Source organism: Lutjanus erythropterus, chromosome 17 (genome assembly GCF_056507025.1).
Source record: "Lutjanus erythropterus isolate fLutEry1 chromosome 17, fLutEry1.hap2, whole genome shotgun sequence".
In the NCBI taxonomy this organism is placed as follows: domain Eukaryota; kingdom Metazoa; phylum Chordata; class Actinopteri; order Lutjaniformes; family Lutjanidae; genus Lutjanus; species Lutjanus erythropterus.
Genome location: NC_139333.1, coordinates 5,613,344 through 5,626,020, shown reverse-complemented (window position 1 = coordinate 5,626,020; position 12,677 = coordinate 5,613,344). Strand labels below are relative to the sequence as shown.

Genomic DNA, 12,677 nt, shown 5'->3' with positions numbered 1-12,677 from the left:
GCCCAATATTGCTCTCTCCAAAGCAACCAGACTCCTTAAGCAAAAACCATGACTTTACCCCACAGACCACAGGAGTTGCTCATCTATCACTGACTCAATAGTTTGTGTTTTTTCCAGTGGAAAAGGCTGTCGACTACAGCGTGCACTGAAACTGATGTTGATATCTTTAGGTAGCAATGTACTGGTGTGGACCCTGTCCGCTTCAAATAATCCAAACTGTCCCTTTAATCCAGCTTTTTTCTCAATCGCTGTCTTTTCACAGGACCCCTGTCTGCTTTGTACAAGGATGTGAGTGTGGTTCACCCCTCTCTGCTGAGCTGTGTGGAGCCTCTGGAGAGTCAGCAGGTTCGAGAGCTGCTGAGAAGACTCGGTGTTCATGAACTGGAGCCTCAAGAGCTGCTGGAGCAGCACATCTACCCTGCAATAAAGAACAACAAATGGAAGGTACCATACTGCATATAATGGATCACCAAAAAGATTTTATGTTTAGATTTTATGCTGAGAAAAATATTCCCCGTTTTATTTGCCTTAAACGTCTCTCTCTTTTTCTTACTTTCTCTATTTACCCGCTTTTGCCTTCTGCAACTCCATTGTCCTCCACTGATTCTACCTCCAGTCGAAGCCTGAAGCAGTGGTGGTGAGTTACTTGGTTTTCATCAAACTGCATTCATCCAGCCGGGAGTACTCAGACACTGCAGTTCCCGTCCTCACCAGCAGGGGTCTGCTGTGCCCGGCCAATGAAAGGGTGCACTTCTCTGAGGAGTACGGCAACATCAACCTGCCAAAGAGGCTGCCTGGTACGGAAAAATCCACAGTTCTCACACAAGCACACACACACACACAAACACACACTCACACACTCTGTAAAAAGGTCGATGAAATTGAACCTTGTGCTTTTCCAGCTACTGTTCAGTGTCCAAGGTGGCTTTACAAAAGCTGGCAAAATAATCCAAACCTATCACCAAGACTTGTGTCTTACTGTCCTCAGCTGCCATTTCCCTTTTCTTTTGTGGACAAGTCTGACATCAGCTGTGTGTTTGTGTGTGTGTATTGGTTTGTTTGTGTGTATTATGTGAGGGTTTGCTTCCATTGTTGGGGTTAAAGAAAGCATGAAATGCCTTGGAGTATTGAATAAAGTGTGTGTGTGTGTGTGTGTGTGTGTTATGTAAGTTGTAGAGGAGTGGACAACATGTCATGGAAAATGGATCAGAACACTTGGCCAGCTTTTTGAAAACAAGACGGGCTGAATTCACTAACTAAAATAAAATCTCTTTAACTGTCTTAACACAACAATTAGAGCATATTCGACTTTTTAATTATTCTCATTCAATTCTTACATTTTTGGCAGAATACAAGAACTTCAATATTTTTCCACCTGGACCATACCGTCCCATCTTTTTGTGACCATCGAGGACAACAATTTTTGAAATTGGTCCAGGATTAAGGGAGAGCGCTGCAGTTGCCATGAAATGGGCTGCAATGTAATCCTTTTGAGCAGTTGTGCCTGTCAATGTACAACACTAAAGGTTCTTATTTTGCCACTGACAGGCTCAGATTGTTATTTTAAGTCTCTGACAACATTATGGAAAGGATCCCTACAGAGGATAGACCTTTGTTAAAGAGCAAGATCCTTTTTGTTAAACCAGACACAGCTGTTCTGTTGCTCTCACCAGAACCACCAGGCTCCACTCCACTCAGAAACAGTCTTTTTATCATCAGAAAACATATTTCATTCAAACTTGACAAGAAAACTCATCAAAACTGTCTCGGTTTGTCCTTCCACTGTTCCAACAGTCATCAGCTCAAAACAAACCTTTAACTCACAGAGTTAAATGTGAAAATATTCTGGCTTTACACACTTTTTCCCCTGTCTTCCTCGTGATGTCCACCATCCCTCTCACTCCTATCCTGATATTTTCAAAGTATCCCTTTAAAGGAGGAATATGTAACAATTGCATATCCAAAATGAGTACTGTGGTCCAAGTAGTAATTTGGATCGATAGATGATGTTTTAATAGGTTTTAGCGCAACATTGTAATCTGACAATAACAAGCAACAGCGAGTCCTACACTGTCAGTTCATCAGCTATTTATAACTCTGTCAGTTGTCTGTCAGTGTAAAGTTGAGTCTGTTATCCTGAAAACAAAAGCCCACTGCTCTGAAAATCCCCACTCTGGAGTTTGACTTCATTGACCTTCAGTGCCCTCTGCCTATCAAATTCCATTAACATATTTCTCAGTTCAACTGTTATGAACACCTGCTCCTTCTAAAAGATTATTTCCTAAGACTCATAAACAGACACCTGCTCATACGGCGAACATTCAGCATTAATTTGAACTGTACTTAATGTGAAACAGACAAATAACATAAGTTATGGGCTGGAAAATAAATTTCAAAGGAGGACACCGTGGCTCTAGCATTGTTGTCAGAGAGGCAAATATTTTAATTTCACATGTTTCCTTGATCTCTGATGACGTGTCTTGGTCAAGTTAGGCTTGATGTAAGCTCTGTATTACGCAAATAATCAACTTCATAGATTTATGTTAATGATTTTCTTTTTCTTTAAAAAAATATAAACAAAATAAAACTCAACTATCAGTATTTTATCTGCTTCACCTTACATTATATTGTAGTAACACAATTTAAGCTCCACTTTAAAGCTGCTTTCATCATATTTAGTGTTAAAGCTGCTGCAATGCTCTGGTGTTTTCCATCTTCTGTAAAACTAACAGCAGATATTTTAGGTGCTTCTTGATTATGTTATTTATGACAAAGTGCATGATAGCTGATCAAGGCTAACATAATATAAAGAATATTATTTCAATTAGGAAAGCAAGTCTCTCAGGTCTATGTCAGTCCAACAATAGTAACGATATCCAAAGATAATCAGCTTATTATCATGAAAAAAAAACTAAGTATTCATATTTGATTAGCTGGAACCAGAGAGTCACTGCTTGTTTGGTCTATAAAATGTCCAAAAATGGTAAAAAAGTGTCAATCATTGTTTCACAAAGCCCAAAATGACATCCTCAAATGGTTTATTTTTGACTTTCTCTTTCTTAAAGAAGTTACTCAAAATGATTAATTGATCATCAAAATAGTTGGTGATTAATTTAATTGATTATTAATGCATACATGTCATGGCTGTCTCATGTATCCTGCGTTTGGAGCGATGATTGTGTATGTCCTCAGAAATTAATGCTACACAAACACACACACGTGGTTAAAAAACAAGTATATCTCCAGCCTTAGAGACTCCTTACATAAACAACTGCAGCCATGGCAAAAACAAGTGCTAACCGGTCACATATCACTGCTATTGTTACTGTGAGAGGTGTTCCAAATGATGACCACATTTCCCATAAAGCTACTGTAACTGATTCCCACCTCTAAGAAGATTATGCTACAGTCTTTTTTTTTGCCTTGTTTTGTTTGCTATCAGGCTTCAGTGAGGAAGTTGTTTTGCTGGTGATTCCCCCCTCAGGCCTTGGCTCTTCTCACCATCCACCAGTGCCAGAAACTCTGAAAGCTTTGATTCTGTTTGTATTGGATAAGCAGTGGAAGGGTTTACCTGTTGGCTATAAAACAGTGCAGCAGATTCCCTGTGAAATTTGACTAATTACATCAATGTTTCACTGATTTGAATGATTAACTGATATCAAACTGTAAACATTGCGCTTCAATCCTTCAGTTCCCCTCTGTCTTTGATTTTCTAATCTCCTTTACGTCCTAAATGTTCTACTCTTCACCACATTCACATACACCTACACAGTATTTTTATTGTCTTTCTGCTGTAAACACTTATTCTGCTGCCTGTCTGCTTTTGTCTCCACCAGGCTGTGATTGGATCTTGCTGAGTCCCTGCTACGTGCAGACAGACGGCGATGTAGCAGGATGGAGGGAGCTGTTCAGCAGACTGGGAGTCAGAGACGGTCTCATCATCCGCAAAAAGAGACAAACACTCACTGCTGAAGAACTGGTGAGGAGGGCAGCCCTGAAATGTTACCTCTGCTGTGTAGGGATCACACAAAAATGTAATTATACACAGTATAAGACCAGACCAAGGTCGTGACAGCCACACATGTGAGCCCAGATGATAACGGGATCTGGATGTGTTGTGTAAGGACACAATATTTACTGGTTGCATGGACACCACAGACACTCATCCTGAAACACAACGGATCGCAAACTTACTGTGACTCATCGTGATGATTAAGGTCATGATTAAAGGATGAAGATATTAACCATTATGAGTCACGCTGGGACTACAGGGATCAATAGCTGCTTTGAGGATGAGCAAAAAAAGCAGGTGACTGATGGGATGTGACAGAGGCAGAGACATTCCTGCTCCCTGTTTTAGCCTGGGCGAGAGGTAGCAGGGATAGTAAATGAATTCATCATGATACCATCAGTCATAAGGGAAAAAAAGATACCACCAGTCATTGTGTGACCTATGATGCCTTCATGGAATATGGGAAAATATGGTATTTACATTATTCCTACTTTAAAACACTTTACAAATCAGGTACAGATACTTGGAAATTAACTGTAAACTTCATATTAATCAAAAATGAACATAAAAATAGATTTTTTTCACTTCATAATAAAATAATAATAAAGATTATTTATATAGCACTTATCAAAACCAGTGTTACAAAGTGCTTTACACATAAAACACAACAATAAAGTGCACAGTAATGTATGAATGAACAAGTGGACATAAGGAATAAAAGAGGAGTGAAACTTAAAAACAATGGATGATTAAAAACCATGAATAAAACACCAAGGATAAAATATAAAAATGTAGTATAAAAAATATATAAGAAAACCTTTCCATAAAATAAGTCTTCAAAAGTGATTTGAAAGGATGTCCTGATTTAGCAAGCCTGAGCTGCTCAGGCTGGTCGTTTCACAGCTGAGGAGCCCGAACAGCAAACGCTCGCTCCCCTTCTGACTGGTGGGAACAGTCAGCAAGTTCGTGCCTGAGACTCATTTTAGTCACTTTCAAATCAAGTCAAGGTTTATTTATATTGTGAACCCATTTTACAAGAGATAATGAAAACTATTAAAGGGTGCTTTTTTAATTTGTCATTCATTCTTTCACTTAAAGGTCCAGTGTGTGGGATTTAGTGTCTCTATTGGCAGAATACAGCAGAAATGGAATATCATATTAATTTATATGTTATATATATAAAACATAGTCACATTAGAAAATATAAGTAGTTTGGACACTTTAACAAATCTCAGGCCTCTCTTCTTGACACAACCGTTTCCAATGGAGACTTCTGAAACTCACTGTTGTATTTAGCACCTTTAGTGATTTAACCAGTTCAGTATCAGTACTTGTTTTGTTTAATCCTCACTTTTTTCTATCTTTCTCCTCCTCCTCCTCCAGGCTTCTGGTCCCTGGTCAGGGGAAAGTGCAAAATGGTACCAAAGCCCAGGGGAGGGCTTTGTGCTTGATGACTACCCCTGCGAGGAGTTTCATGTCCTGGCCACAGCCGAGCTGCCTGGCTCCCACCTCCTGCAGCAGAGAATGGCCTTGCTGGAGCTGCTGGCAACCAACTGGGATACTGGGTAACACACATATTTCATATACATAATTATCCTCCTATGTCATATTCTGTCTAGTTGAAGGTTTAGGGTTAGAAGCAGGTGCATTCACTGGGTGTCTGTTGTGTTGATAGATGACTGGGCTAATGGCTTTAGGGTTAGACACAGTCAGGTAGTAATTCCCATCATTTCTACTGTGGGCATTAAGTGTTTACTGGGGTGAAGTGGGGACAGTATTTGACAGCTCAGTGTTATTTTTTCCCTGAGAGAAAAGCAGCACATCAGCCTTTTGTTTGGCTTTTTGAGGTCCCCAGAGAGATCAGTCAGTCGGGGATTAATTCATCTGGATTTAGTTGCTCTTAGCTCTGCCCCATCTCGTGAGTTATTGTTATAGATGTGTGTGAGCAGAGGACAATTCAGGTAAGGAGGCCACCCAAGCTCAAACTCAGACTGGTGAACAGTACACACTGCTCTTACAAGTGCACTATAGCAGTTAAAGGTTGAATTAGGTTGTATGTGACCCTGCTACAAGCCAACTTCTTTTTTGTCACAGTTGGATGATTAATTCATGCATCACACCATCGTTTCTGCATCATTTATGATTTATACTTTACATGACTGCCGACCATTTTCCCCAGCATGCAATCAAGTTTTATATTGCAGCTATTTATGTTATGCTTTCTGTAATGTTCACTTCTGTTTTTATTGGTTTTCTTGGTCAGAATTTTGGACAGCATAGTTTATAAATGCGGTCCTGATCAGCTGAAGAATCTCAAGTGTTTTACAGTATGTTTTTGCCCGAATCTGCACTCTAATGCACCACATCGCCAAATAATCCACATCTGTTGACTTCAGACTTCAGTTGCCTTAACACACAAAGCGAACATATGAGACAAATAGAAAAATAGCCATCATTCTCAAGTGATGGATTACCTATGTCAAATAAGACTTTCAGACTATACTAAAAGGAATGGAAATTATTGGTTGCCTGGAGGGAAAATACTACAGTATAAGATGTTTTTTTTTTTTTTTAACTTCAGCAGTAATGACAAACAAGCCACAGTCCCAATGCAGTCTGTTAAGGTGTAATAAATTACAGCATTCCCCCTAGGATAGATTTGTGGCAGTGGAGGTGAAACACATGCAGAAAGCGCATGTGCACTCACAAAGCACATCCTGCTGGGAGGTTTCTACGTTTCTGCCAGCACCAGAAGGGCTCTCGAGGCCTCAGTACATACAGTACATTTGTGCACAATAATGATGAGGGGAAATGTCTGTTTTATATGAGGTGTCTTAAGATGTGGGAAAATACAATAAAAGCATCTAAAGAATTTTTTGACATTTATAGAACAGAAGTATATCAACGTATTAACCTGCATCGCCACACTGTTGTGTTATTAACAGTGTGAATTTACTTAAATGTGATGACATTTTCAGTTCTAAAATAACACTGACTAGAATGTGGTAAGGTGCTGTCCAAAACCATGTTACTTAATGACGCAGCTGGATTCATGAGAATTGCAGTATCATGGTGTTAATGGTATTTCCAAATCTTTACTGGTGAATACATTTCCACTGTTGCACAGTGTATACCATTATATCACCCAACTAATTGTTAGTAACTATTCTGCAATATAAAATTCCTTTCACTGTAGCAAACAAAATCTATACATACATTCCTATTTTTTATACTGATTCTTACTTACTTGGTAACATATTAGGCTAAAACACTGAACTGGGTTGCCTGTCTATCATCGTGCAAACGGAAGCTACAACTACTACTTTTTTTTCTTTTTACTATAGCTCTGTAGGCACATGTGGAGTGTAACTGTCATCTATTACACTGGTCAATTTGACTCAAGTTGATTTTTCTTTAGAGCGTAGATGACAATTCCTCAGCGCATTTAACTCTGACCATTAAGCACGTGCAGTGCTGAGTGCTGTATATTCTGCAGAGGAATGTAGGTCACACAGTTCTGCCACTTTGTTGAGCTGGCATCACAATCACTGAGCTGCAGAGGCTGTCACCCATGCATTGTAATCACACAATCTCGAAAGTTCTATGATCATTTATTAAAGGTATCTTGTGAAAGAAACAGTGTCAGTGTTTGCTGGTATCTTTTCTGTTAGTTCGACTGCAGAGAGGGGGTTTAAGTGTTTGTATTTATGTATTTCTAATCACTTTTACCTTTCTTCCAGACACCGCTACTCTCAGTACCTCACAGCTCAGGTGGTTGACAGTGATGGACGAGAAATCAGAAAAACCAAGTCCTCCTTCTACTTCTACTTGTGTTCTCTCGAATGGGTTCCAGCGTATCGCCTACAGGAAGGAGAGCAGCAAGAGAGAAAGTACCTCCGTCCAAACTCAGTCTACCTGCCCTTACCTGAGATCACCAGGCTGCTGGGGACTCACGTCTGTTATGTGGACATAAACCCTAGCGAGTTTAGCAGAGCTCTAGGTAAAAATGTGTCTATAGTTATTTGGGGTGGGGAAAAAAATTTATCTTAAATATCATGATTCTGTTTTTTTTTTTTTTGAAGAAAAAGATTTTTTAAATTCCTGAATCAGTTTTATACACGCTAATTAACCAGTGTTTAGTCTATTAGCTCAGTGCTAACAAATAATGAGAATTCCCCTTAAAGCACAAATGGAAATTAGCATGACGGTCACATCTTAAACTCATGCCTTTTTCTTTACATGCTTAACATAAAATGACATGTGCTTGTTCTTACTTCTACTGACTTCACATCTGCTGCAGCTTCATCCCTATAAAGAGTTACAGCAACCTCAAACAGTCAAACTGATTGGCTTTAAAATACTAGGTGGAGTCTTTACGTGTCAGGAGAGGGCAGTACATATTATACATATACGCCTGTTTAGCAGTTTACTTCAAAGATAATTTTCTTTACCACGTTACACCACAACGATGCCACAAATAAAACTCATTGACAAGACCGACATGTAATGTGCATTGTTTTTGGAGATATGAATCATGATATATAGTCTCTAGTAGAGTATGATTCATCTTTTCCCCGAGATGGTGTATTGTCTCCATTTCAGCAACATCTGTTCTAACTGCTGGCTTTTAAGGATTGTTTTGTAGCTGAATTTAAACTGTAGCATCATAAAATATTCAAGTGCAACAGTGCTTCTTGTTTGGTATGTTTGGCTGCTGTTTGTGATAAATAACAAGACCTTAAGTTTGGATTTCAAGTTTCCATTGCCTTTCTTTATCACTCTTCAATACTATAATTTCTATTTCTATTCATCAAATTTGTTATTTGGCATTCAGTAACCTGCTTTTTTAATGATATAATTCAGAATAATGATCAATATTAAAATTTGGGGAAGATAATACGCCATTTTATTTGATGGGAGTGGTAAGGGGCCTGGATAATGTACAGGGGGTCACTGGCACACAAAAGTTTGAGAAGCGCTGGTCTTGTGTTAAAAAAAAGTAGATGACAAATAAATTTTAAATTGTCTGGAATTACAATACTTGTAGAACTGAAATACGCGCTGCATCAGCACCCAAGCATTGTGATGGTATGGAATTGGGGGATTAGCATTGTAGTTATTGGTATCCTTTAATTGCTGTGGATTATTTGGAACCAGTTAGATAAGAAACAGTCTGTCTCTCACTGTCGTCCTCCATCTTTTAGGAATGAGACAGACTATCTCAGTGGAGGCTCTGATTACCTACCTGAAGGAGTGGTGTGTCAAATCAGAAGCAGAGGACAACCAGGGACCACCTGAGGACGAGTTGGAGGGGGCCGATTTCACTTCCACAGTTCAGCACATCCACAACGTCTACTCCTATCTGCATGATAACTGTTCCCATGGCAGCCTGAAGGAGCTGTTCCAGCACACTCCTGCTGTTTTTGTACAGTACAACAGGTACGTCGTCAGCTGTGTCAGCATACCTCTTCTGATTCACATCTAAATTTAGTCACCATAATTCAAGCTTTGCACCTCCCCAGGCGAGACGGCGACTGGTGTTCGGGACGTTTCTACCACCTGAAGGAGGTGTGCTGGAGCGACCCGACACTCATGTTCTGGCGCTATAAAGACCTGACTCACGCACCAGACTGCCCTGTCCAGGAGCCCAAAGTCCTTGCTCCCTTCTACAAACCGCTGGATGGCATGAAGGACTTCTTCATCAGAGTATGCTGCTCTTTTACTGATTTCCTGTAAAGACCCCACGTTTTTGTCACTTTAAGTGACAGCTCTTGTGGATGTGCTAGTTAAGGACAGCAGTTTTGTTTGTTGGTTGGTTGGTCCACAAAAATTTCCCCACCCTTTGCCAGAAACTTTTTTCCTTTTGCACGAATACATGGATGCATGTGTGTATGTGGTCACAGTTATAGCCAATGCATGCTAATTTTTATAGCAACCTGCAATCCCACAAACTAGTTATTGATGTGCTCTGTAGAAGTCATGCTACTGTTGGTAGTTGTGGTACTGTTTGCAGCTTACGATAAACACACTATTTAACTCATTTCTTTTACTCTTTAATACTGCACCTCATTACAGTTATGACTGGACAATCACTGATCAGGGGAGAAATTGAGTGATCAATCAGTTACTTACATCTAATAATGTTTTGTTAAGGATATAGTATTGTTTGTCACCTGTCATTTATATTCAGATATCAGGATCATTATTGAAGGTTTTGGTTTAGTTGGACATGATTTACTATAAAGTCACTTTGCTGTGTTTTTTGTTTCAATAAATTGACTCTTTACTGTTTGTAGCCAATTTTAAGACCAAACTGCACCATTACTAATGTATGCATGCGTCTGTGATTATATCCTTATGTATAGCTGCTGAATGTCGACGACAGTCCCAATATGAATCAGTATGTTGGCTTGTTGGAGCTGATCTGTTCGTCGTCTCCGATACCAACTGCTGAAGTGCTACAGGATGTGTCAGTGCTCTATGCCAGACTTGGTAAGAACATTCAGACTGCCAGTTTTTTTGCTTTTCATTCAGTCTCTCACACATTTCCTTGCTCTTTATGTCCCATCTGTCTAAAGCTCATTATCTCTCCGCTCAACAACTGTTATGTTTCCCTCTTGACTTGTTACGTCCTCCCTCTGTTCCCTGACTTTAGATCTAATATAATATAATGTAACATATATATATATTTCTATCTTTAACAGCTCAAAAGTGTACAATTCAAGGGTCTGGTGACCAGGACAACATCCTTCAGCCCAATCTCAATCGTGGTTACTGCTCCACCTTGAAGGGTGAGTGATGGAAACACATTCATGTTGCAAACACAACCCGCCCTTCATTACCTCTTTAATCTGTGTGTCTGTTTAAGTCTTTGCCGCAAAACAAGCATCGTCCACCACCTGTCAGTGCGGCACATGTTTTGAAAGCAGCTGGGAGGAATTAGTTGCTGCAGTCTGAAATTACTTTACACTGGAGAGTGAAAGAAGAAACTGTACTGTCTGCAGTGTTCGGAGGTGTGGCAGCAGCAAAGCAAACTATAGCACTAATGTAATCAGAAACTCTTCTGAAGATGTGTGACTTCTCACAGATAGATGTCCACAGGAGGTCTGTTCCCAAGCAGCAAACATTTGTTTTTTGTGACTTCTAACAGATGATCAGCTTCTTCCACTGGGGAACAAAGGAACAGATCATACATCATAGTAATGGTGCTAACTAGTGTCCTTTGCCCTAAAAATGGCATAAAATGTACTTTGAAATATGAACTCCACATCAGACATAGGCCCTGTTCAGACCTGTTATTTACATGCGTCGGGGTAATCCAATCACTAGTAGACAGTTCTAAGTACAGGTGTGAACGCTGCCAGGACGCATTTGAGATCTAATCGCTCAGGCCACATTAAGAGGTGGACCACATTGTTTTATTAGTGTGTGCACAGTGTGTCCCAGGCCACATTGAAGGACCACCTACTCAGCTGAAGTCCTGTAACTCAGTAATTTAAAAATTATGTTTTTAGGCTCTCGTACTTACAGCAGATGTTTGCAGATGTACCTAGTAACTGGAGTATCCCTAGACTTCCTCAAAAAAGCATGCTATTTTTATTGAGTTGTTCAGTATGAGAAACTTTATAAACTTACAATGTTGTCTATGACAAAATCTTTGAATTTGTCACATGTTATACGTTTGATTAGTTCTTTTTTTGTGGACAAAACATTGTGTCAGTTTGTTCTAATGTGTTTGCTTCTTCTGTTGAGTGGCCTGTTAAAAACAGCAACACATATTTTAAACGTTTTTATTTGCATAGAGAGCGGGGAAATGAAATAGCTACAGTGAATTCTTAATCAAGTGTGCCTTCCTGTAAATTTGGCAGCACATTAAGTTCTTTCTTTCTTTGTGGAAAAACATTGTGTTGCTGAGAAGAGCAGGCAGGAGAGACACGCTGTGGAGTGCTGGGACGCACAGTTTTTCTCTAACTCTGACTCTGTCATTAATGGCTTTCTTTGTCATCTGTGATGTGAAAACATTTGATTTCAACACAGTCAAAAAAAAGGAAAGTTATAAAATCCCAGTGCACCTGGAGTGTCTCTCCTGTCGAGCTGCTGACAGCACAGGTAAAATGAGGTTCATTGTGAGGAGTTTAGTGTGCCATTTAACTTAAAAACAAGGGAACAAAAAGCCAAATCTTCATATTAAAAGGCCAAATGGCCTTTGTGTTTATTTGCATGTAGAGCAGGGAAGTGAGATCCAATTACAAGTGGTCACTTGAGACGCATGTGGAGGCGCATTGTGATGCCAGGTGTGAACCTGCGTACATAGACTTGTCCACTTGCCAGAGAAAAATCAGGTGCAACTAAATCTCTGCTCCCGCTCAGTCTGCCTCTTTGATTCTGAGCCAAATCAGTATCAGGGAGCAAAAACCATTATATTGTTCCAGACTCCCTTCAACAAAACAAATTATTTTACCACACAGAATGCAGGAGTTGCTGATCTACTGCTGCCAAGATGCACAGCAAGTAATGTTAGTTTGTTAGTGGTTTTTGAAAGTAAACCTAAATGTGTGTTTTACAAGAAAAGTCCACAGGTCAGTGGTCAAGGAGGAGTAGATCCTTGCGGTGGGAGAGAAAGCTGCATTAATAGGCTCCAGCTGACCATGGCTGTCTTGTGCTC

General features: G+C 39.7%; 1 protein-coding gene across 1 annotated transcript in view; it reads left to right on the top strand.

Moving 5' to 3' along the window:
- The window catches only part of LOC146311585 (uncharacterized), a 54,823-nt gene that overhangs the window by 30,169 nt on the left and 11,977 nt on the right, over positions 1-12,677 (top strand). The window contains exons 28-36 of the mRNA XM_084740364.1: positions 263-444; positions 617-797; positions 3,837-3,979; positions 5,396-5,577; positions 7,753-8,012; positions 9,217-9,451; positions 9,535-9,718; positions 10,378-10,504; positions 10,717-10,803. Coding sequence (XP_084596490.1) covers positions 263-444; positions 617-797; positions 3,837-3,979; positions 5,396-5,577; positions 7,753-8,012; positions 9,217-9,451; positions 9,535-9,718; positions 10,378-10,504; positions 10,717-10,803 — 1,581 coding nt within the window. The remainder of the gene's footprint in view (positions 1-262; positions 445-616; positions 798-3,836; positions 3,980-5,395; positions 5,578-7,752; positions 8,013-9,216; positions 9,452-9,534; positions 9,719-10,377; positions 10,505-10,716; positions 10,804-12,677) is intronic.